This window comes from Pollicipes pollicipes, unplaced genomic scaffold, assembly GCF_011947565.3.
Source record: "Pollicipes pollicipes isolate AB1234 unplaced genomic scaffold, Ppol_2.1 Scaffold_3447;HRSCAF=4054_pilon_pilon_pilon, whole genome shotgun sequence".
Taxonomy (NCBI): domain Eukaryota; kingdom Metazoa; phylum Arthropoda; class Thecostraca; order Pollicipedomorpha; family Pollicipedidae; genus Pollicipes; species Pollicipes pollicipes.
The window spans coordinates 36,150,835-36,177,398 of NW_023596297.1; the positions used below are offsets into that span (position 1 = coordinate 36,150,835).

At 49.8% G+C, this 26,564-nt stretch overlaps 1 protein-coding gene across 1 annotated transcript in view; it reads left to right on the plus strand.

The window, feature by feature from the left end:
* The window catches only part of LOC119092505 (tyrosine-protein phosphatase 99A-like), a 127,955-nt gene that overhangs the window by 95,045 nt on the left and 6,346 nt on the right, over positions 1–26,564 (plus strand). The window contains 11 exon segments of the mRNA XM_037215466.1: positions 6,747–6,931; positions 14,570–14,684; positions 19,922–20,094; positions 20,973–21,114; positions 21,796–21,987; positions 22,232–22,509; positions 22,926–23,047; positions 23,853–24,022; positions 25,150–25,266; positions 25,857–26,068; positions 26,355–26,480. Coding sequence (XP_037071361.1) covers positions 6,747–6,931; positions 14,570–14,684; positions 19,922–20,094; positions 20,973–21,114; positions 21,796–21,987; positions 22,232–22,509; positions 22,926–23,047; positions 23,853–24,022; positions 25,150–25,266; positions 25,857–26,068; positions 26,355–26,480 — 1,832 coding nt within the window.

The window sequence follows — 26,564 nt, forward strand, 5'->3', positions numbered from 1 at the left end:
TAGGTCTCAAGTACTGCAGAGCCACCACCATGCCCTCGGCGAAAGGCACAGGACGGAGTTTCCGACGATTTCTGGCACAGTCTCAGAACGTGCCAAGATACTTGCCTGGAACAGTCTGAATATTTCAGTTGACAACTAACCGATTGGAGTTAAACAGACAGGCGGCATGCGCGGGAGAGACCCCACGGTGGGATGTTCGAAAGTAGGTCCCAATGCGGGCGGCCGCCCGGCCTCTGAACATCGCTCTCGTCAGCGTGCTCATCGAATAGCGCCATCGCCACCTGAATCGGCCAGTTCTACGATGCGATTCATCTCTGGAAAGCCGGCGCGCACGGGCAGATCCAGATGTGAGGGGACAGCGAGACTACCCACCCCTAAGACGTGAACGGACAGAACTACCGTCATCTGGGCGTGGCCGGGGGTGATTACTGGCTGTTGACACGGTATCACTTGGACCGGCCCGGGCTGGGGCCTGGATCCGCCACTGACGGCGGGATGGAAACGTCGCCGCTCGGCGGCGCCTACGCCTCCATCGCAAGTCGCGGCACGACCCACGACATCTGATTCAATTTGTCCGCCGTCCCGGCACGCTCGTCGCTGCGTCGACGTCTGGCTGGAAGGGGAGGGGGTGACATCAGTCGAGCACGCCCCTGTCGAGGGTGACGTGTGGCTGGCTCGACCGGCTTCTGGCTGCTCCGGACATCAGTGGGCCGCGCGACATCTCCCGTCCTCAGCTGATGTAGCACGGCCTGTCGCGCTGGGGCTGGTGTCGCACGACCTGGTGAGGCGAGGCTGCCTTAGCTGACGTGGTCAAGCCTGCTCGGCCTAATTTGCACACTCCCGGCAAGAGGTGCCGTTTTGGAAAGGTGCAGTGACAGATGAACGACTGGTTGTCGGACAGCTGGGAATGAGTTGCCATGGCGACGGTCCACAATTTGGCGCTGCTCGCTCTCTAACAGAACACTGAATCACACACCACAGCAAGAAGACACGCTGACGTCAAAGACGACGATAATGCGAGTCGAGTAGCATCAGCCAGTGCAGACGATTTCGTCCGGTGACTGAAATGCTAGAGTCAAGCTGATTTCGGGACCCTGCCTGTCCCCTCATGTTGTCAGCAGAGTTCAGTCACGCTGATTACCCTATTGTCATGCAGCGCCGATAAAAGGCAGCTCGGAGCCAGCGCGGTGCTGACGTGAACAAAACACTGCACTGCCTCCCGAGGGAAGCACGATTGTGAAGTGAAAATTGAAATCGGCTCGACCGTTGAATATAAGGAATTTCTATGGTTTGGTAACACCACTGCTGCCGACATGTGCCGTTCTGATGGGTGCACTAAATTTTATCGGAATTGGACAATATGTGGCCGAGCTTCGAAGCACGACAGTTGTGTTTCTCGAGGGAAATAGAGCTGTTAAAGGGAGCGTTCCACGTTGGTGTGCGGTTTTGAACTGAAACGGCCATTTTGGAGATCATTTGGTACAGTTCACAACGCTGTCCTTCGTAAGGCCTAAACCCTCTTGTTTCTGAGCTACACGGCCGCAAAGATGTACAAACTGTTTCGTGCAGGCAATTTCAACGTCATTCAGGCATGCGCTACGCCATAGCAACGTCATTCAAATCCTGCTACCCCATACACCATGCGGCGTTCAAGGCCAGGAAGCATATAATTGCCGAGCAACTCCAAATCTGGCGTCCGTCAGCACGATTTCCAAATAAAGTGGACCTCAATTTGTTTTCAGCCAATGCTGAGCAACCTGTGCGAGGCTCAATCACGGTTTTGGTTATTTGGATCAGAGCCCTTCCGATTGGAAATTATCACTTCAGGGCTATGGAACGAAAAACGATGGATAACGGTGCGGCAAGACTATAACCGCCGAATCGGGTTCCCTTCTCCAGGGAGCCTCTCGACTTACTCGTGACTGACGCATGCAGGCTGCCGTGAACAAGCGGGGCATCGTGAGGTTTCAGAATAACGCAGGAAGGAGAATAACAGGGCAGGATATCGGACGGTCGGATCAATCTTGTTTTTTTATTTGAGTCCTTTCGATCACAAATTATCATTTAAAGGCCATGTGATGAAGGAAATGACAAACGGCTGGGCAGGCTTGTATGTGCCTGGGGGTCAACCGCTGAACTTTAGCACGCGCCCGGGTGGCCGGTAAGACACCCTTTGCTCGGGTGGAGGTTAATTTGACCCCCTGAGTTTTCGGGAATTAATAGAGCTAGAGACACCAAATTTACAGGGTGTATTGATATGTACGTGAACTTACTTAGGTCAAATTTTAGATTCCTAGGTCATGGCCTTCGGGTCAAATAAGGCCAAAAACGTCAAATTCCAGGATGGTCTCCAAAGTGCCCACCGAACCTAGATAACTGTCTCTAAGCAAAAGGTCACATGCTTAGCTCAGATCAGTGGCCTTGATTGATCTTTTGAAGGTCATGATGACCAAAATCATAGAAGACTGCTCTGGGTTTTGCATTTGAATAACCGACAAAGATTACGCCAGACGGTATGTACCTGAAGAAATGCTGACCTGGGTCATGTCAGGTCAATGACCTATTCTGACCTCTAAGAAGTTCATAAAAGATGCATGATGCGGTTTCTGCTATCAATAAATTCGAAATGAGAACCAGAAACTATCTCATACAGCAAGCCCTACAGTGATATAGCAGGTTGGTTTTGACTTTGGTCTGACCTTTATACCGGCCCTTGGATCAACGTAATTTGCTCATTCAATATCTGTGTTGCCTAAGAAAGCGTCTCAGAGATGTATGGGTTTGTCCAACACTCCGTTCTGCATCAGTTAAACGATTTCCTAGAAATTGACTTCCCTGAAACCATGGCCTGACTTTGACCGGCCATGGGTCAGCGACCTTACAAGGTACATCCAAATGTTTGATGCAAAACGATCCGCTATTCAATTGTCTACAACTATGCAAATTCAGCGCGGCGCAGCCGCACCGTTCGGAAACCAATCTGGAAAAACTTCTGGGGAGGATCAATTTGACCCCCCTACACGAGCGCGTGTTAACCCACGCATGTGCGCTGGATACCCGGTGGGGGTACGCCTTCCCACGGGGCCCTCGGCCCACTCATGGCTGACGCATGTAGCCTGCTCGGATGGGCGGGATGTCGTGAGGATGCGGAATGAAGTAGGATAGAAGAGAAGAGGGACGAATGAGGATCAATCACGAATCAGTTTTTATGCTACATGATGGGAGTTGGACATGGTTCCTAGTTATGACGAAAAAACAACTTGTAATCAAATAACTGAAGAACAGCGCCATAACCGAGCATGTGAATGCAAGTAAGCATCTTGAACAGACGTTTAGATATGCAAGAACACCACGAGAAATGGTCAAAATAGGGCAAATAACAATATTTGGCTCAGTAAACACTTCCGCCACTGTACTGTCATTTCTCCGCGAGTTTGAAGTGCTACAAGTGAATCCTATGGTGGCAATTTTGCACGGCTAGTTAAGTAGCACCTCAACATCATACAAACGTATCATGATGCAATCAAACGATGACGTATTGAGGAGCGCATTTACTCAGTAAATGTGCTTCTCAAGTCGAGAAATTGTGTTGTTTAGGTCAGTCTTTTTTACTTAAAAGCGTATCACTAGTCATAAGTGAGCTGATCTCATCATATCTGAAGCTTCAATATCTTCACATGTGGAAGATTCTCTTTAAGTGCAAATTTAAATCATTGTTAAAAACAGGTAAGTATAGTAGTTAGGCAACGCCAATGCCGCTCTGGGGTACGCTCTGATGGATACGCCAAACATCATCTTAATTCGACAACAAGTGGTTAAGCTATCAAGCTGACTAGTGTATTTAGCACCAAAATTATGTTCAGACAAATGTTTGAGTGTCCGCAAACAACGGCAGGTAATGGGATTCATGACAAAGCCAAGTGTGTTCTTAAACGGTTGGTATCACGTTGGCATTGATAATCATCATTAGTATTACAGTGACACGATTACATATGAAAGAGATGGTTGACTTTTGTTGACATGACACCCGGTGATTGGAAGGACAATTGGCGTAGCGTCTCAAGGAGTAGCGCTTCACCAAAATATGGAACGTGCGCGACTTACATGGAGCTCCTGTTAATGTTCTAGGTGACTATCACAAATCGTTGGATGGGAGTCGTTTTATTGTGGCGCATTTGTATTTGTTTTCAGGAGTTTATTAACTTCCGCTTTGGCGCCGAAAACCAATGAGACCGCGTCCGCAAATGAGGAATGAAGATTTGATGCTCGTAAGGCCGCTGCGCCTGGGAAGCAAGCGGGAATTACAAATAATGCATAGTCAGCCAATAAGCGTTAGAATATGCGCACCGTACACATATACAGCCATCAAAAGGGCCGATGATAGTGGTGATAGCAGTCACAAGACTGTGGACAATAAGCGACAAGACTGCTAACTATCTGCGAAGCATTCCATGTGAAGTCGAATCTTTTTGGTACGGCAAGTGGCAGCCCAGGTCCCGTCAACTTTTGGTACGGCCAGTGGCAGCCCAGGTCCCGTCAACCTTTGGTACGGCCAGTGGCAGCCCAGGTCCCGTCAACCCTTGGTACGGCCAGTGGCAGCCCAGGTCCCGTCAACCTGGACACTTGGCAATACCAAATATACAAAATACGGCGTTTCGCAGTGAAAACACCATTTTTTTGCACGCGGTTTGCACGGTGATGTCCTTGAGATCAGAATGATCGTAAATCATGTCTAGAAAGCAGAGTGCACACCAGGGAGGGGCGGCGTTATGTGTCCCCTCTTAATAAACTGAGATCGCAGGCGTGCTAAAAAAGCATAAAAAAGAACACCCGAGGGGCGCTTAATTGCACGTTGATAGTGATTGTTCAACAAAACAAAACACCAGGACGCCCCAAGAGAATGCAAAAAGGAGACATGAGACTGCTGACTCGGAAGGCCTTTCGATGTTGAACCCCCTCTTGGGCAACGCTGTTCGCGCACCCTCCTGCAAAGAATGATGTCAGGCACAGCCATGCACATGACATGGACATCCGTGAACTATCGAAATGTAACTTGACCTTTTTCAGACTACTGGCTGCGCTAATGTCACTTTTATAGCGACTAGGACCAGTAACTGGAAACTGCGAAAATGACCTCCCCATCTCCGTGTGCCGTAAAGTTCACTGCACAGTCTCACGAAATGATGAATTAGTTCACTGACCTGAAATGTCACGACACTAAATGTAATTTCGCAAAATGAGTAACAAATGGATATCAGTCATGCCAAATTTAACGGCTAGCTCATTTTCAGTTTGCACTCGGTTCTGAACCAGTAGACGTGGTGGCTGACAATCTCACAGCACCAGTCCCGGCCTGGCGAGAGTGACATATTGCCTCCACCACATGTCAAGGAACATGGCCTTTTAAGCAAAGATTTCGGCCACCCACCGCTGCCAAGTCATAACTAGCATAAGTAGCATCGTATAAACCGTCAATTGAGTTTTTGGCACTATTGTGGTGAGGAATGATACTGATGGTCTGCATTTTAGTTTGATATGTCAAAGCCAACTTCGCTTATGGTGCCAATATTCAATCTATATGCAATACCATAACCTTCACGTTACGGCGCGATAACGACCTGTTTTGGATAACTAATATTTGAAGAACATGTGAAAGACTTGTTCTGGATGACTTACGTTTGAGGAACATATGAAAGACTTGTTCTGAATGACTTATGTTTGAAGAACATATGGACTACCGATGCCCAGTCAAATGAGGTGACAAAAGTCTTGTAATGCAGTACGGTAATAATCATAGCACAAATGTTTCACAATGAAGAGAAAAATTGAGCAAACACGTTTGGCTGTACCAGGAACATTTTGCCACTACAGTCATAATTCATAGGCGATGGACGGGCAGCACAGAAGCTGCATGCAGCCAATATTAATTCAAAATGGTGGTCTTGCTTGTGCTGTGGAAGATCGCTGTCGCTTGCATGCAAGCACCGAAAAACAAGGCGAGTTTAAAGATGGAGCAATACAACGCGTCTGCAGCAACAACGGCACTAATTACCTATCAGTTACCTTCTCACCTACTGTGGGTATCAATAGGTGCGTAGATACTACTGTTTTAACTTACTTTCTGCGCTACATTTCTTGTATGGCACTTACCCAAGAAATTCGCTGAAATTGGTTGCACGAAGGACCTTCAAAATGATATTGATGTCGTGAACTACAGCGTAACATTACTACATGTGTGGGTGGTAAGGATCCCTTACAATAAAATGATTAGACAGATTTGACCTAGCTTGACCTCTAATGACTTTACGTCTCACCCTCAGACACAAGGAAAACTGACACCATTGACGTTAACATCAAATGATTCACAAAAAAACAAATAAGTGACATATGTCAGTGGTCCACATGGAAACTTTGCTCGCTATGGCGATTTGGCGAGAGACCAGACTGACATGATACTTTTCGCAATCGACGTAGCGACAATTCGAAAAGTGACACGAGATCAGGCGACAACGAAGTAAATCAAACAGAGCGCCTACTGTCATATTGAAAACATACCACTGTTTTGTTGTGCCTTTCCAATTGGTTAATTCGCCCGAAGACCTCCAGCAAGTAAATCGCCGTATTGTCGGAAGATAAAATTGCTGACGAGGGTCTTCTGCTTCCGCCGAACGAACCAACCGAACGGTCAGTGTTCGCTTGGGCATGCCTTTCGTGCTGTGACGCTTTGCGCGCTGGCTTGTCCGCAGCGCCTGGCGGTAAGCCGGTGGTGCTGGCCGCGCACAACACGAGCGCCAGCTCGGTGCGGCTACGCTGGAGGCCGCTGCTGCCTGCCCAGCTGCGCGGCGAGTTTCAGGCCTACCGCATCACCTACCGCGAGCGCAACGACACCGGCCGCCTGCGGGAGGCGCGCATCCGCGACGAGCGCACGCAGGTGAGAGAGAGAGAGAGAGAGAGAGAGAGAGAGAGAGAGAGAGAGAGAGAGAGAGAGAGAGAGAGAGAGAGAGAGAGAGAGAGAGAGAGAGAGAGAGAGAGAGAGAGAGAGAGAGAGAGAGAGAGAGAGAGAGAGAGAGAGAGAGAGAGAGAGAGAGAGAGAGAGAGAGAGAGAGAGAGAGAGAGAGAGAGAGAGAGAGAGAGAGAGAGAGAGAGCTGAGCTGAGAGCTGAGGGCTGAGGACTCCCTGAGAGAGAGCTGAGGGCTCCCTGCGTCAGCCATCGCGGCCGACAGAGTGGAGAGTGTCTCTGTGAGTGTGTGTAAGTGTGTGTCCCTGTGAGTGTCCCTGTGAGTGAGTGTCCCTGCTTCGTCCACTGCAGTTGCCAGAGAAACCAGCCTTCCTGCGCCACTCACTGCCGCCTACCAGGCAGTAAGGCAGTCACATCACAGCCCCAGCCAATGAAGCAATAGAGCTACAGTGCGTGCTTCGCGGAAGCACAGCTGCCATTCGGGGCACTGTTGGCCGGAGAAGCTTCTGTTGGTCATGGGCTACTACTTATTTTATGGATGGCCTTTAGGGGCTCTCCCAAGCTGCAGGCGTCAGGTTCTAAATGGTACGTTTCTCCATGTGCCTCGAATCATAAATTGTGGTGTCCCTCAGGGAAGTGACTTGCACAATATCAGGAGTTTTGATACGAGATGTATTTTTATCTGAATTCCGTGGGCGGTAGTCGCGGCGGTTGCATGTTCCTGTGTGCGGCGGCTGTATATTCCGCACTTACTGTCAAGAGCCGTGTCGATCTCACGGCAAACATCACGACCTGCACGACCTTTCATATAAGGCTATTCCCGGCCGCTGTGCGATGACACGCAAACTGCACTCACCATGGTAGACCACTCGGAGTGCTGAAGAAACGCTTCCCCCGGAACTGAAGGCAGTTCGCTACGAGGGCTGCATCGCACTGGCTCAAGATTCCGCCGTCAGTCCGCCGTCGGTCGTCTAGAGGCCGACGCCTCAGCATAAGGCCCAGCAGAGTCCGTTGCTGGCACCTTCCTCGATCTTTGCGGTAGTTTGACGGGACCCGGGAAAAGCTCTTGCCGGGCTGCGTCCCACGGGCCGGACGCTTGATAGCTTTTTGACGTTGACGGCTCGGCCGGGGTCGATGTGAGACTCACTGAGACATCAGTGCAGTCGCTGCGGCGCCGTCAGTACGGCTTCAGTTGGCTGGACGGCGTTCGTGGCGACACGCGGCCATCCACCGCCGATCCTCCCGCTGCGAGGACGTGGTGTCGCGCGCTGCAGCGTGACGCGCTGGAGCCTGCCGAGGCGCACGCCGCACGCGGTGCGCGAACACTGGAGGGACAGAGGTGGACGACCTTGCGACAGCTGAGGCGATTATATGCTATTGTTTTCTAGGTCCGTTGGCTACAAATTATCCAAGCGCTTTCTACCGAGCAGTCTACCGAATTTGTAAATGTTGTTGTCTCCTAATCCTATCGCAACTCATGGACAGTCTGCGCTGCAATCTCTAGGTCCTTCAGACAGATGAAACTCTCCGGGGCTTCCTAGACATGGAACTCTTCTTTAGCCTTAGAAGCTCAAGTTAGAATGTTGTCGCTGCTTGAAAGCCTTTCTCATTGGTGTCTGGATGACTGCGGCATGTCCAGCCTTCCAGCTCATGGAACTATTCTGCGAACATCTGGAAATTCTCGCCTGGATGTGGGTGCCTGGTCGCACGTGAGAAGACGAAACTGATTCATGGCAAACTCACCTGCATTGTCCCTTTTTCGTGTCCAAGGGTTGGACTCAGCCTCTCTTAGAGCTCTGCTAACCAGCAATCTCCAGAGGACCTGGAGACTGCGCTGGACGGTGAACTGGGACGTCCTTGCCTCCAGAGAGCGGATCCTGGGACAGGGGGAGGGGGAGTTCCTCCCGTCTTCCGTTGAACGGTGTGTCGTGCACGCGGAGCAGCAGGGCGGGCTCACACATAGCGGTCCAGAGGTACTGGTTTGATTACACGGGATTCAGTTTTGCTTCAGACTTTCCTATAGCAAAGTACTCTTTTTAGTCATATGTGTCGTGCTCTCCTTAAAAGGTGTAGCTCACCTTTTTGCATTTTTCACTTGTTGCATCACACGCGTATGATTTGATCAGTAATGTCAGTTCTCTCGTAATGCCTCTGAATAGCTCAGAAATTCGATATGAAGTATCCGACCCGGCGGAGGGATTTCATCTCGCTCCGTGCTCACCAACATACAAGTAATACACTTCATTTGTTTTGGTTTTTCCATTGTGTGTTCTGTAATCTTGCAACACGGTTATGTGTCAAACTGTTTGAGCAATAGCTGCTACGAAAGCCTGAAACACTCTGTTTAGGCAAAAAGGTGTGCGAACATGAAGCTATTGTCCCGCGAATTCAACGAAACGTTATACGATGGCTTTGATTTCTCCCCATGGCGTTTACCGCAGGGCTCTTTTCGAGGCGCACTTTGGGTTTGGGAATGGAAGCATTACACGATCCACGCGATGCAGCGGTTCAAGCCTCAACCAATATGTTCCTCGGTAACATGCTCTTGCCCGCTGGGTCAAGCATAAATATTCTTTCATTCGCACCAGTAAAGGTAAGTACAATGGCTCTCATGACGACGGTGGTGCAGGGAAAAGCGTAGTGCTGCTTCAAAGCGTTGACAGCGTAATTTGGACTAGAAAATAATTAAAACTGATATATCTAATGTGTCATGGCGGTGCTACAGTAGCACTACCCGGTGCTGTTGTTATGTGTTACTAGTCCTGAGGTTTCACTAGAATATATTTTGGCATGTGCCCTAAAGGAGAGACACTTCCCTTACACAAAATGGCAAGTGCTAATGTGTATTCGGATATTCCGAACGGAAACTTGCGGCAACGATCCGATCATTCCCAATATCGGGGTGTGCAAACGATAGGTGCCTGCTGCAGGGCTACTCGTCAGCAACAAAGCCTAGGTAGTTGACACACCTGACTGGCGATAGCCGTGTGGAAAGACAGGCATCATTTGCAATGGCAAAGTTTATGGCGCAGTCAGAGCGAAGCTACCGGGTCTAATGGCTCGCACACTTTACTTCGTGGCACCAGTTGGAAACCTGAATCAGCTGACACAGGATGACCCATTGATTTTCAGAAATTTGCCGGCACAGTCAATCAGCTTAACTTGTGCTGAATTCACTAGAAGTGTGATGGCTGTGGTCAATGGCAGACCTCGTTAAGTTACTGCGGCAGTGTGTTGGGACCAGGGACGTACGCACACAGCGGGCTCCGCGGGCGCGTGCCCCACCCTTATATCTTGTATATGCACTCATATTTGCGTGACTACATGTCAGCACCAAACGCTTCGGGGAGGACACGTAAAAAAGGGTGCATGAAGAACACGTGATGTCGTTTTACGTCAAGCAACACATTTTCACGCGTTTGTCGCGCTAGACTCCGCCCGCCCCTAGAACGCAGTTGGTTACAGTGCCTACAGCCCGATCCACCCACCCGTGGCGAGGTGAGCCTGAGTCGCTTTAGGCGCTCGCTCTTTGATCTTTACTAGGTTGTCTCGAGGCTGGTGGCGGCGGCCGCACTAAAGGCAAGGTCATATCAGAGGGCAGGACGGGCCATGCCGAGCATCGAGGCACGTTACAATTTCGCCATTAAATTCTGCTGTTGACCTGAAATTTGTCGCTCGAATGGGGGAGGGACAGGGAAGGAGTGTAGTCTCCTGTTCAGTTTGGGGCCTTCAGCCCTCCGCCCCTGAACTTGGCCTCCACTGCCCCACCAATTTCGAGAGGAAAGTGGAAGAATGCCATTTGTCGGCGTATTTGAAGGTGAGGTTGAGCCATTTTCATCGCTAAACACCACCAAATCATTTTTTGCGAAACGACGCCCTTGGTTCAGGGATCACGCAACAAGCAATGCTTAGCGCGAGCTCTGATCCCAGAAATATATCCATTCAAAAGGCTTGCGACTAAAAAAAGGCTCGTCGAGTTGAACTCCACCAATCGCGTATCCTACGTACGCCTCAGCCTGACACCACCAGACGTACTTCTCGACCTTGTCGGAAAGATCTAAGTCGAAGCTGCTATTCTGTCTCGAGGTAAATGCTCTTCGTAAGCTCGTCACTTTGTAAATGAAAACAAAGTTTTGTCATTCACTGTTTCGACGTCGATATAGGCAGATGCCGCTTCTACGGGCCAATATGTAAAGGGCCTTCGTCGGGTAATTGGGCATCTGCGTACCAGGCCATGAGCAAAATGGCCTCTCTGGCGGAGATCAAAGTCTTTCCATTCATAGCCTTCGGTGGAACGCCGTCCTCCCAATCAAATTGGAGGTATTTCCTACCAAACAGTTCTGTAAACAGCCATCATGAAAACTTGCCAGACCTTTGGGAGCGATTGGGCGGGGCTCCATATCGCGCCAATGCCATTGGCGCGACGAATGACAGTGCCGCGCCACTGTCATAATAGGGCCGTCGTGCGTGTTAACAGAATCAGGCACACAGTGTTCTGCTGTCCGTCTACGGGCCACGTCTAGAACGGCCCTGTTCGCCAACCCATCACTGGACTCACGACAAAACCTTGACACAGGTGGCCGGCTGGGGCCGAGAGCAAATAGCCGGTCGCACATTCACGCAAATGCCAGCGTGGCACGTACATGTGGGCCGAACGCGTGTTGAAAAATGCAGCTTCGCTCGCTCCATTTCATGTTTGCTGGATTATTCAAATCATGTCCGAGTCTTTCTATTTTCGCGCCTCTTGTTTTATTAGCTCTGGTGAGTTTTACGCGGTGGCATTATGTCCCCGGATTTCGCCTTTTGAATAATGCAAGCATGTCGGGCTCGGCTTCACTTTTCGCCGCCCTGGCATTCAGGTGGCGAGGGAGTGTTTCAAGGCACGGCAGGCGCCCCTCTGTCGCGGCTGTTTTCCATCGCACTACGGAAGTGGACGTCGCCTCTTTACATAATGTGCCGGGGAGCAAAGGCTTCTCACATTTTGTATCTTTCGCGTTGGTTTTTGGTTTTCTTTGGCGGCCCGTCCAGCTTGGTTGACATGCGGGCCGGCCGTTGTCAGGTCCCCGGCTACAATGCAGGCGGCATTGCCCTTTATGCGATGATAACGCAATGGTAATCACACAATGTAGCCATGCTCCCGTCGCTGAGCCGCAGGAGTCGGCGGATAATGGCCTTTTCATCACCTGGCATTGGCTATCACAAGCCTCACCTTATTGTATTGCTATGCTTGATCACGTGCGATCAGGTATGTTAAGTTCTAATTATCTTTGATTGATGGCATACGTTGGTAGCACGTAACAATAGTGTCAAAAGAAATCTCAAGCAGCTGGAAAGCTGCGACAAACAAAATATCGCTTCTTCCCGTATAAAGAAAAATACCATATTTCTTACTGCTGGCAATGGCAAAGCGATCAAGGTCAGAGCCAGGTAGCTAACGACAGAGCACGCCTGGACTCCTCATTCTCGGAGCTTGGCCTGCTTGGCCTCCCTCGAGTCAGGCGAAGCCAAGCACGGTGTTGTCAAACGCGGGACACGCAGCGCCTGCCAGCTCAGCGGAATAGGCGATGCAAAGGTTTGTGGAATCGATAACAGCTTTGGCCCGGATTTGAAGTCAAAACCAGTCTAATCATGAATGGTTGTTACAGCTCTTTAACTTTACAACGCCAGGCGCAGGAGTTCCGCTGTTGGTGATGTTGATACGCACCAGCGAACTCAATGGAAAACGTCAAGGAAAAGTGGTTAAGCCAGTACCTTTTCTAACATGTTAAGTGCCGGATCGCATGAAATGTTACATTGTGAATTCATTTTTTTCAAAGAATATGTATCCGAAGAAAAATTTAGCCTTAACCTGGCCCAAATTCAGCCTGTAACTCAACAATGTCTATAGCAACCATGAGTGGCAAAGTGTCTGCTGTTCAAACACGAAACCGTCCGCTCTCAAAAAACTTATATGGAGAACAAACCTAGGTTATTTCACGAAAATTTGGTCTGGCTGGTGTTGCTCCTGCCTTACAACATTTTTGGCTCGCATTGCAAATGAACATTCAGATCATAATTTCACATTGTCATGTTGAGAAAATGTCTGTTCAAATTGGTCTACCTCGCAACTATGCCATTTCCGTCAACTGTGCCTCTGAACATGCGCTCGGGTTGGTGGGTCAAGTTGACCCCCTTCCGAAGGTTTTTCCAGAATAGCTTCCGAACCGTGCGGCGTAGTCACGCCAAATTTTGCATAGCTGTAGACAATTGAATAGCATATCGTTTGGTGTCAATAATTTAGATGTACCTTGTACGGCCGCTAGTCTATGGCAGGTCAAAGTCAGGCCATGGTTTCGGCAAAGTCAATTCTAGGGAATCGTTCAATCGGATGCAACAACTGAGTATTAGACAAAGCCATCCATCTCTGAGATACTTTTTTAGACAGTACACATATTGAATGAGCAAATGGCACTGACCTAAGGTCAGGTATAAAGGTCAAACCAAGGTCAAAACACATGTGTTTTTATAACTCTAAAGCTCGCTGTATCGGACAGTTTCTAGTCCTCATTTCGAATTTACTGATAACAGGAACCGCATTATATATTTTCCAATGACTTGTCAAAGGTTATCTCAGGTCACTGACCTAAAATGACCCAGGTAGAAATTTTATTTTAGGAACATGCTGTCTAGTGTAATCTTTGTTGCTTATTCAAATGCAAAACTCAGAGCAGTCTTGTATGATTTTTGTCACCATTACCTTCAAAAGATCAAACAAGGTCACTGACCTTACATGAGCATGTGACCTTTTGCTTAGAAACAGTTATCCAGGTTCTCGGGACACTTTGGAGACCACCCTGGAATATGACCTTGTTTGACCTTGTTTGATCCGAAGGTCATGACCTAAGAACCTCAAAACTTGACCTAAGTGAGGTCACGTACAGATCAACACACCCTGTGAATTTGGTGTCTCTAGTTTTCTCAGTTCTTGAGATCTTAGGGGGGTCAAATTGCTCCCCCACCCGAACGAATCAGACATCTCTCCAGGTGACGAGACGGTACCTCTATGGTGGCTTAGCCGGTTCTCTGCATTTAATGCTTCCAAATTTGGGAAAATGTAACGAAAATGAGAACGAGTCTGGACTACAAATGGAGATCCCGACGAAAAAATGGTGCCCATATTTTGAAGTAACATTGTTTGCTTCTTACATGCATTTTGACCTAATTTCCAGCATGCACCACGCTTCACCTGCTCTTGCATGTGTCTCAGTTTGCTGCAGTGCGACGGTCTGGGATTCTAAGAAACCGTTGAGCAACGTAACAGGCAGGATAATACGGTCGACATTCCGCCACGGCGCGGGAACGCATGTAATGAGGGGATAATTTTCAGCTAACGAGGCAGCGGTTCTGAGTGAGAGCTGTGTGCATTTCGCTCTAGCGACGAAATGAACCAATTGGAGCCGTGCCCCGCTCGGTACGGGGCATCTGATGAGCCTCATCGCGATATAGCGTCCCCGCACGACTTCTGGGGTCAGCTGATGGCTGCGTGCTCACCGGAATGCTGAACAGCGGCGAGAGCGTGTGCTGGTGCGCTGCGCCGGGGGGCGGCCGGTGACGTCTGCTTGGCGGTTTCAGAGTCACACGATCACCGGCCTGCGGCCGTTCACGCAGTACCTGGTGTCGCTTCAAGTGGAGAACCCGGCCGGGCTTGGGCCCACCACCACCGTCGTCGTCACCACGGCTGAGGGAGGTACGACACTGAGAGTGTGTTGTCTTGTACGTGCACTCCCCCCAACACAAGTACTGTTCTCTTCCCGGTGTTCCTAAAAACGAAAACTCGATATGAGGAAGCTGAGCGCATGGTCATGGTTGATCATGAGCACAGATCCGAGACATCGCGTTTTACCACTAAAACCAATGCTTGCCTACTGACGTCGTTTAAGCAGTACCTCCTGTTAAGACAGTAGTAGCCTTATTCCTTGGAGAAAATACAGGAGAATGGATATATTGTTGAGTTGCTGTTTCAGCAGCATACCTTTATTGAAACAAGAGCAGAAGACCTAACCTTTTTAACTGAAAGCTGCATGGTTCTGCAGTGAATAATCACAAGAGTACAGTCATCGAAAGTGCGGGAGAACAGTTCTCTCCGTTTTCCTGTTTTTTTTTCCTGCGAGGAATAAGGTTATTACTACTGTCTTTTCTATGAGAATAACGTTCCTCGCTAATGCACTGAACATCTTACGGAAGTACCTCCGGTTATAATAAAGTTATACTTTTTCAGTGCAGGAACTCCTTAGTATAATCAAGTTTGATCATTTCCAGCACGACAAATCACAACCAATAATGCCGAAAACTAGGAGCTCAGTGTTTTATTTGCTTGTACCAAGTAGGTAAAGTCACGCTTGCTTGTGGTCCTTGTATGCCCTGAAAGTGGGGGCGGGAACCCAACACCAAAATATATGGGAGAATAAACTTGGTATTTATATATATATATATATATATATATATAAAATTTATGAAATACATAAATATACAACATATAACATGTAAAATATAACATAAAAAACAAAAACATAAAATAATTATATAAATATAAAGTATATGGGGAAAAACCCACCCTGATGCTCAAAGCACCCTGCACTTGTGCACCCTGACCTTACTGCTCCAATGCAGCTAGGCTATGAACAGCGTTCCTCGTTGCTAGCGGCACAGGAGACTGACATTGTGTTAGGTCAGTTAATTTAAACTTCCAGTGTCACCAGCCCAGCCCAGCCCGTCACGATCTGGGCTCTCGCACCTTCGAGGACTGTGCTCTTGTGATTACTCATCGCAGATCCATGCAGCTTTCAGTTAAAAGTTCCACCGTGAACTTTTAATCCACATGCGTGCAAACTGCATCATCGCGTTTGGTGCTTAAGAGTCAATGAAGAAAAAAGTAGACAATCTTGTTCGCAGGCATGGGCTTAAATATTTGCCTGCGTACCTGGATGCGAAAAACATGTTCGCGCCGGTGGCAATCACACCAGTAGATACTGATCTCAACAAATGAGGCTAAGAAAATGAAGGAAATATTGAGGTCCCTCCTAATGATACAGGTTTTTACAGCTATCTTGTTCCGTTTAGTGCAATATCCGGCACTGAAGTAAAAGTGGGTTCAAGCTGAGGTGCACTGAGTGCTTTCCCCACAACCTTTAACAAGCATGACTTGGTTTTGCCGTAAACATAACGAAGTAACTATTGCTGTACTCAATTTTAAAGGCGTGCAGATTTCGTCTCTAAAAACCTATCTCTCCCCTCACAGATGGCGCAACACCTTTTAAATTATTTCTTTTAAAATGCAACCAAAGAACCGAAAGACGAGTTCCCCCCCCCCCCCCCCCCCCCCCTGTTGTGGGCTGTTTAAAGACGTGTCTACTCGAGCGCAGCCCTGAGCCGGTTAGGCTTGGACGTTTTTAAGCCAGTTGGCGTCGTATATCGGCTTCCCAGATGAGGAGTGTAAATTGAATGGTGCAGATGCATGCACCGTATCTAAATTGCCCAGACAGCTTAACACTGTCCGATCGAAAGATTCGGCACAAATTGGCTGGTAAGAGGGTAATCGCCCTCTCAAAGACGTGTTTGTCATAGCTCTCTTTTCCAGGCACATTTACAGTCACAACTATATGGACTTTCAGACCAAGCTGTTGTGGTCACTGCCCACTCCCCATGTGTGAATTTTGCCGACACTTAATTTTGTCGTCATGTCGATGACATTAAATGCAAGTTGTCCATTTTGTCGGGTGTAAATGCTACGCATGCTGACGTATAAATTTGTAGCAGCATTCTTAACGAATTAAAGCTTTAACGGTATGCCAGTCAATCTGTTTGCCCGCTGAACATATCAACTGTGGACACTAACCGGTGACACTCATATTAACTATGGACACTACCGGTGACGCCCATGCGCACGCAGCCAAAGGTCGTCTCGCCTCGTTTGCTGGTATATACTCGCACGATTTAAAGCCGAAAGCATTGCCGTCAGGTTCGTTTAATTGGTATTTAAGGAGAAAAAATGATCGTGCGGCGTTGGGCGAGCGAGTTAATGAAAGGTGCGGGTAGAAAACTTATAAAAACCTCACCTCACATAGATGGTATCAAACATGGGCGAATGGGCCCAGTCCCCTGCTGAAAGCCACACAGCAGACGGCACTCTTGGTGCTGGCTGTAACACTTCCTTCTGCACGGCGTTTGAATGTGACTGAAGAACGTAAAACGCATCAAAACGCACGTCAGGTACTATCTCCAATGTTCTTAGCATCGCTTCATCTTAATGCCATTTATGGTTGTTCAACTCCTGAGGGAACGTTAAGTTCTAGACGGACTTCCTAACGATTTGGCACCAATATCGGTTCTTAATGCGCGCAGTAATCTACAGCTAAAGCATTACCATGCTCTCTGCTAACTTCCTGTCCTGCGTCTGCCTAACTTAAATCTGGATCATTTTTGCCCCAGGGAACGCACCTACACTCTAGCTATGCTTTCAAAAGTGTGATGGAGATAATGACCCTGGAGTTCGCTCCGCGGAACCTGTCGTTCTCAGGCTACCAGTTAGTTCATAATATCCTTGAGGACTTCCACGCTCGTGGACGACACAACTCGGCAACCTGACAATCTAAATGCAGGCGTGCCACATTTACGGAACAGTGAATGTTCACGCATGGCACGCACATAACGCATAACTGCTAGATCATAACTTAACACGAGTCTAAGTGGTCGGTTGAATACCCCTTGTTCAGGTACGGGTCAATTTGACCCCTGAGTTCTCAGAAACTAGGATGACTAGAAACACCAAATTCGCCGTGTAAATTTGTTTGCATGTGGAAGCATTTATGAAATTTTGTTCGATATATTGGTCATGACCTTGGGGTCAAATAACGTCAAACAAGGCCAAACTCCAGATTGGTGTCCAAAGTAGCCCAGGTGTTCTCACGCAATAGCAGAAAGCCTAAATATTTGTTTTAAGCAGAGACCAGTGGTGTTCATTTAAGGTCAGTGTCCTCGTTTTATCTTAAACAGGTCAAGGTGACCAAAGACTATGATATTGCCCTTGTTTTCCCACTCAAATAAGCGTCAGAGATTTCGATAGGTGATGTGCTCCTAAAACCTAGATGCTGGTATGATTCATTTTAGGTTAGGAACGTTATCGGACCTTTATAAGGTCCACGGAACACTTCTGTTGCGGTCCCTGTCGTAAATCAATTCGAAATAGGTGCCAAAAACTACCCCATATTACAACTCTCCAGCGAAAACAGGTTAGTTTTGACCTCGGGTTGACCTTCATACCTGACCCTGAGTCAATCACCAATTAGGACCCCTGAACGATTGGGAGCATCCCGGCAGGCTAACATATAGGGTCCGGCCGGAGCGCAGAACCCCCTGAACAAAGGGCAACAACCGAAGATCAGTGTACATGAATGAACTCCCCTTTGTGATCAAGAGTGCCCGGGCAGGTAAACAAAGAGAGCTCTGACAAGTGAAGCGAGGTGAATGGTCCTCAGCAAATAAGCTCAAAAAGGGAAAGAGCCATAGGTCAATGAAGAGGGACCTCGAGCATGGAATGCCTCGGAGCGTTACCTTATATGGGGCGCAGCAACAGCGCGAGGTCCTCCAAGCGAGTGGAAAAATCCCGATGCCAATATGAAGGGCCCCTGAGCAACCGAGTGTGCTTCAGCATTTGGGGCCCAGACAGCAGCGGCGTGGTGGGAGAGCCCGCTTACCCCGAGGCCGCAGCGGTCCCTGCCGAGCCCGCGCCACCCGCCATGTCTCTGGCCACGCCGCCGCGCGGCGCGTCTGCGCCCAGTCCGCCGGTGAGCCCCGAGGCACGGCTGCGCGCAGGCCGAACACGGCCGCCAGGCGTCTAGGTAATTTATAGCAGCCATGCTAGACTGTACGCATCGCGTGATGATCAGTGGAATGTCAGGTTGGCTGTGCCATCTGTTGAAAAAAGGGAGAAAGAGCTGCAAGACTCAAAGATGCTTCTGAAGTGTTATCTAGCGGCAGGAATCCAAACTAGCCTGGTTGCCATGGATACTGGACGTTTTGAACACTGGACTTTACGACTCTGGACTTTGCAACTCTGGACGTTGCGTCCCTGGACCTCATGAACGGCCCCAATGGGCACGGAATTGGACGTTTTCTGGACTTTATGAACACTGGACGCTGTGATCCTGAACGTTTTGATGGCTCCCCCATCCTCCACCTCACCCCTCTCTCCTCGTGGGCCGTGTTGTCACATTATGTCCAAGGGAGATGGAAGCTCGCCCACGTTGCGGTGCCCAGGCTCGGCCACCTCCCCGTCAAGCCGCCTGCAGATCATTAGCCTGGGCAAAGATGGTGGCAGACAAGGCCCTCAACACGGTCACTCTGCCTCACGGGACTCCGGAACATTGGCGATACGTTTGTCATGAACGCGGTGTTGCAATGTCTGAGCAACTCCCGCGCCCTGCATGACTACATTCTACAAGACGAGTGCTCGAGAGAGATCAACACAGCCATCTCCACCATGAAGGGTGCTCTCATCAGATAATTTGCCACGCTAATGCGAGACCCATGGAAGAGCCGGGATGAGGCTGACCGTGCGCTGACCGCCTCCCGTTGACAGTTCAATTTCATCGCTTTGCGGCCCGATTTACGGCCTTTCAGCAGCAGGACACACAAGAAATCTTGAAATGCTTCTGCTGGAGGGCTTGCACGAAGTCGTGAATTGTGTCGACAAGCCAGCCCGAGCACAAACCCACCCATATCGATGACAGCCTCAGTGCTAGCCAGAAACCGCGGGAGGCCTCAAAGCGTTTTCCGTTTTTGAAAAACCCGAAGTTCTTTGACATACTTGTCGGACAGCCCAGGTCCACGCTGCGGTGCACGGTGTGCGGTCAGGCGTCCGTGACGTTTGACCCTTTCTGGAACCTGAGCCTGGCAGGCTCAGGTTGACTGGCCATGACTGGCCAGGCCATGTCATGACTGGCCACGCCATGACTGGCCAGGTGTACTCGCACGACTGCTTTGATCCTTTTACGAAAGAGGAGGTGCTTGAAGGAGAAGAAAAGCTGGCGGACTCCATTCGCCAGAAGTGGCAAAAGTGTTTCAAAAACTTCAAGATTCAGAAGTACCCACACATTCTTGTATTGCACCTGAAACGATTCTTGCTGCAGTTGGATCAGAACGAGCAAATTCGGAAATACCACTGAGAACTCTTCCGTCAGTGGCTTGGACCTGTCGCCATAATACGGTCTACCGTTCCGGGACACCAGATAAACGAGCTGTGCGATGTGACACACCATTCTGGCGTGGTGCACTCGGGTCACCACACGACCCGCTGAAACGCCCTTGTTTGGGAGTCTGGCAAGAGTATAACGACTTCAGACTCCAGCCCATCCGCATGGGTTGCACCAACAGCTGTGAAGCGAACATGCTTTTTTTTAGCTGGCCAGTCACTGACTTGGTGCCGAACAAACGCCAGTTACCTCTAGCTCCACTGGCTAAAAATTGTGATTGGATATGTACTAGAAATGCATCAAGTCGGGGTGAGATGGAGTGATAACTATATTTGGTCACTTGCGCCTAGTCAGCTCTGATCGAGTCAGTACTTCCCTGTTAAATTTTTCATAAAATTGGAGCTCAGCTCTTTGTTTTTCTCCCAGTTCCCACACCATTGCCTGTGCCCCAACTTTGTACATCTAAACCCGGCTGTATCGACATTCTGATCATTTAATGCATGTGACCTCTGTGCTGCCACTCCCTTATGGCAGCATCATGTAAAATAGCGCTTCTGTGACAAATGGCGGCTAGATATGACCTCGAGTGGGGGAATTCTATTGAGAGTTATCGGAATTTTCTGCTTGCTGCTGGTGTTATGCGTGGTTATGTGGTGTTGGGTTCTATCCCCCGGTTGTTGTAGATATTCACGTTGGTGATGTCTGGCGAAGTTATTTGGGCTGGATCGGCGAATACTCCGCTGGTCTGTGAATCTCCTGCTGCCTTTGTGCGGGGTTTTGTGTAGGCGGGATGTAACCCAAATGATTCACATTCCGTGATGTTCCGTACGCTCAAAGAACACCTCATGAAGACATTGGCTGCATCTACCATTTCATTTGTTTTGCTGAGTGCACTGGCGCCTCATGCTGAATGTGAGGTGGAAGCAGGTAATTGCTAAAGAATGTGACATTGAGGCTGTGTGTGAGAATTTGCTGTATTTGTGTGTGTGTGTGTGTGTGTGTGTGTGTGTGTGTGTGTGTGTGTGTGTGTGTGTGTGCATGTGCATGTGTGAGTGTGTGTTGAGGTAGGGATGGAGGGTGGTAGCATTTTTTTTTAGTATCCTGTGCAGTGCAGACATAGTGATAAAGGTTTTACTTAAAAGTCTAAATTAAATATTTGTAATATCAACCATATTTTGACATCCTGTATGATGTTAATGCAAATGTCATGAACATGATCCATCAGTCCTTGGGTAATATTCCAGGTATGGTCGTCATTTGCAAGGTTTGCTTAAGTCAGAAATATTTGCAATATTCTGATTTCTTTGAGCAAGTCAAATCCTGGCTGCTCAACTTGTGGTTTACGCATGATTCACCCCCACCAATTGGAAAATCAACAACTGCCCTGTAAACCAGCAGTAATTGTGCACAGTAGCAGTCATATTCTTGAGGTTCATATCTTGCAACATGTTGAATGGCAAACCTGGCATTTTAAAGCTCACTGAAATGTCCTCTCTTTCAATGCAGGTACTGATAATGCTGAAGTTATGAGATCAGCTTTGTGTAAGGTCTTGAGATCAGATGCTTCAGGTACCCTTCCATAAATTTAAGGCTATCTTGTTATTTCAGTTCCTGGAGCACCAAAGAACATTTCTGTCCTGAATGTGACAGATACAACAGCCATCATATCCTGGCAACCACCAGCCAACCCCAATGGAGTAATCATGGGCTACAGGTTTTACTCAACCACTGGCAATATCACCAATGTCAACTGGTGCAGATATCCCATGGAAAAACTACAATACACCCTGGAGAACCTAGGTAGGTGAATATTGTAACTGATATGACATGGTTGTTGAAGTATCAACCAAAACTTGATCCTGGCTTGTTTTCTATATTTCAATGTCAAGTTGTCAGTTTATAACACTTGCAGCTTGCACCTGTTGCAATGGTACAATACTGTGCTCAGCAAGAGTCTTTTAAATCTCTAAGAATGGATGTAGGAAGTGAGGTGTGAGACAATATGCTTCATGAGGTAGACAGTTGCCATATCCACTGATTCCAGAGCCCAACTCCAACTACTCAGTGACTGTGAATGCCTTCACCGAGAAGCATGAAGGCGTGAAGTCACCACCCACTCTGCTGACCACGGACGTGTCAGCACCATCAGCACCGCTGCTGACGGCCGTCACGTGCCAACCGGACGGCGCACTGCTTGTCGCCTGGCGTCGGCCCCTGCGATTCCAGCGGCTTGACCTCTACCTGCTGGAGCAGCGCTCTGAACATGAGCACCAGTTCAAGGAGCTGCAGGTCGCCACTGACCCTGGCCAGCTGGAGAGTATGGTGCGTCACAGCGGCAGAGGGTGGGGTCAGTGCTAAACAGGGGGGTCTTGGCTGCTGGGCTTCATTATATGCTCATACTGGCTGCTCTTAGCTTACCAGACATAGCGGTATCAACACATCAGTAAATCACTGGAATTTAGCCATTTGGATGGTACTAGGTACTTTGTGTTGCTGTCACTTGTGAATGCAAATTCAAGGTGGATTTTTTCCTGTTTCACAAGTTTGTCAAGCAATCTGTGCCTGCTATTGAGTTTCCTAATACTGTATTACCATATTCATGTATCAGTAACTTCCATATAGACCAGTCCATGTTCTTCACCATGTGCGCTCATGTGCCTCTTCCATGCGCTGACTGCCAGAAAGGCAGCAGCTGCGAAATTGAGCTGCCACTTCACCAGCCACTCTCCTGCACGCAGCTCCTGCTGACCAACCTGACGGTCGACTCGCTGTACGAGGTGCGCGTGCGGGCGGCGGCGCAGTCGCGGCTGCGGCCGGCCATGCTGCGCCGCTCGCCGTTTTCGGCGTCGCGCAAGGCGCTGTCGCGGCGGCGCTGTCCGGTGGCGGGCGCGGCCGCCAGCGAGGCCGGCCGCCGCGGCGTGGGGCTCATCGCCGGCTGCATCTGCGCCGGCCTGGCGCTGCTGCTGGCGCTGCTGGCGCTGCTGCTCTGGAGGTCAGTCAGTTAGCGACAGGGCTGCTGCTTGGAAGGTCGGGTGCTGCTGGGCTCGGTGTTTGGGGGGGGGGGGGGGGCTGCTGCTGATCTTACTCAGGAGGGGAGGGTGAGATGACTCAGTCATGTTGCTGATGTGGTGGATGACTTATTGGCCTGCAGCTCAGAAGGTGAGTGATAGGACTGCTGAGCCTGCTGCTCAGGAGGTGAGTGATATGACTGCTGAGCCTGATGCTCAGAAGTTGAGTGATATGGCTGCTGAGCCTGCTGCTGATAAGGTGGGTGCTGGCTTCTGCCCCTGCTGCTGTGGAAAATAGTGGCTTTTGGTCTTCCTGCTCTAGAAGTAAGCATTGGGCAGAACCTCTCTGAATCACATTGATTTGCTCATTGTTTATGGATTTCAGGACGAGTGCGCAGGCGGTAGGTTTCCAATGCACAGGAATGGGACAGCATATACCTTTACCAGGCACAGTCCGCTTGGCCAGGTGCGACCAGATCGCATTTCGATCACTCTCACTCAAAGTAAAGATCATAGAGCAAAAAAGAGTCAAGTCGCACGGTGCGTTGTATGCATAAGCATGGTCTTCTACCAGTAATGGCAGACCAGCCCAGAGGTGCGGCGTTGGCGCGTTGTCTCGGCCGCGTGTGTGACGCTCGTCGGCCCCCTGCCCCGCAGGCGACACTTCAAGACGTCCTACTACTACCTGGAGGAGCCGTCGACCGTGCGCGCGCCGCTGGAGGCCGACCCGGACTGGATCCGGGACGGGCCGGCTGGCGCCGCGGCGCCCGTGCCCGCCGAGGAGTTCCCCCTGCACGTGGCCGCCTTGCACGCCGACTCCGACATAGGTGGGAGCTTTGGCCTCGCGCCGGCCCGACGTAGACTGGCGCTCAGGAGCACGCCCCTGCCTGGCGTAGTTACGCTCGCGCTGCGCGCGCCATCTCCGACCGGGGCGAGGACCCCGTGTGTGTGCCAGTTCGCTCACGTGGACGGCTATTTCTAGCCAATACCCAAAGATGGTCCTCACTACGTTTTGGCTTCGTTTTTCTGGAAAGAATTGATAACTCCGTATGTCCTCAACAACTGCGTTCATTAGGTGGTTTGTTTTGGCTTGTTAACAACAGGGATATCGGATCAGCCATTTCACGTTAAGATTTTGGTTGGGGTTTATTGACGGTCCAGCGCCCATGGCCTGCCAGGAAATATGTGCATGTCCAGAAGCTTTGCTACTGAGGAAGGTGTTTTTTTTCAATCAGACATTATGTTTGTTTTTGCAGTTAAGCACTTATATTCAGATATTGTAGAACAAGTTGTCAACAATGTCTGGTTCTTACTAACACAAGTTTCTAAGATGCGACTGTACTACTCTTCGAAAATGGTCGGAACTGTTGGCTGGAAACTTGATTCGCCCGAAAAAGCAAGACAGCAGCTGTCATATTGTTTCAGGCAGCATATGTGCAGCTTGCTTGTGTCAGTATTTGTCAGGTGCGGTGTGGTGTGTCAGTGTTTTTCAGGTGTGGTGTGGTATGTCAGTCAACCGTGCGCTTGTGAGCCTCATCAGGTGTAAATGTGATCAGTGGAGCGTGCAATTGCCCCTGGCAGAAATCGCTGAAAAGGAAACATTGTGATGTGTGACTCGCAGTTTGTCACTTAGCAGTTAGCGGGTGGCACAGTCAGCACTATTAGACACAGCTGCTCATGCCAGTGTGAGTCTTCTGCTGAGAAGTGGTCAAAGGCATGTTGTGAACAGATAATGGTTTGAACAAAGCGAGCACACACGGTCTGCATATGCTAATTTGCACATAGTTGACCACCTGCACGTACGATATTTATGGCGCCACAAGTGACTTTGTCGCCTCGCCCCAACACGTGTGAGTGCATGACAGAGGCCACTCTCCATACACCGCTCCATCTTGAAGCAGCGAGTAAGTGCGTTTCTGACGTGTGAGTGAGGTCATGCTGTGCGATCTGTCAGGGTTCTGCAAGGAGTATGACGAGATACTGGAGCACACCATGAAGCTTGGGCTGCCGTCGGCGACCTCTCAGGTCGAGGAGAACAAGCAGAAGAACCGGTACCAGAACATTGACGCTTGTGAGTGGGACGTCTCACGCGAACGTGACGTCACGCCAGGCACGCTTCGCGTTGTCAGTTCGGCTTACCTGTGCGCTGTGATGCATATACTTCGTCGTCGGCATTCTGGTCTTACGACGTACTCAGCTACTGAGGATTTGTGGCACGGCCTGCCTCTCATCCCGGCAGAAGGGGTGGACACCGTGATCAATCGAACCCCGTAACTCTGTTTTCCAGAGCCATAGTTCATGACCATTGTAATACTTTGCATTGTTGCACATTGCAACACAGTCATTGTTAATGTTGCTCTTATTTCCCCTTATGCGATGGCTGCTGTGTTCGTGGCGTCTTTTGTCCCACCTTCTCGTGGTAGTGGGCCATCGTTGTGAGCGATGAAATGTTTGGTTGCTTGCTCCCCCATGCAGCTGCCAAAGGCTGTTGTGCTGTCACCCATCAACGTCTGGACCTATTCTGTAGCCGCGCGGACCTCTGCACTGGCATATGGCATTGGTTTCATTATACAGAACGCCATCCGCTGCTGTGGCCAGTTGACCGTTGCTTGTTGCGCACGTGTGGAACGCCAGTAGTTCAGTGTGTCTGGCTTGTTGCAGACGACCACACACTGGTGCCGCTGCGGCCCGTTCCCGGCCAACGGCGAGGCGACTACATCAACGCCAACTACATCGACGGCTTCCTGGTCCGCAATCAGTACATCGGCGCCCAGGGCCCACTGCCCAACACATTCCACGCCTTCTGGCGGCTCATCTGGGAGCAGCGCGTGCACGTGGTGGTGATGATCACCAACCTAGTGGAGCGGAGCAGGGTCAGTTCGGCGGACAGCGGGCGGGGAAGGGGGGGGGGGGGCGGCTGTGGAGGTGGTGATGTCGGTCAGCTGCCACACCGACGCGTCGTTTGTCGGTGCCGTCGGTGTCATCCCGCGTGCCGCTCTACAGTGTGAGGTCCCAGGCGCTGCAGGGTGTTGGTGGTCGTAGTAATGCGAGCCTTGGCAACAGGCCGCCCGGCCTGTTGCCGCCGTCGGGGATCACCATCTGCTCATGTTCTGGCGGTACTCGTCCCGTTGCGTGACAGTTCGCGCTCTGCTCTTCCAGAAAAAGTGTGACATGTACTGGCCAAAGGAGGGCTCAGAAATGTACGGGCTCATCCAGGTGGAATTGATGGATGAGCGCGAGCTGGCGACGTACACGATACGAAAGTTTCTCATCAAACACACCAAGGTTCGTGTCTTCTGTGACAGTGCTCTGTCATAATTGCCACAGAAATAAATGTGTGTTAGTCAGTTGCATATCTATGTAAACTTG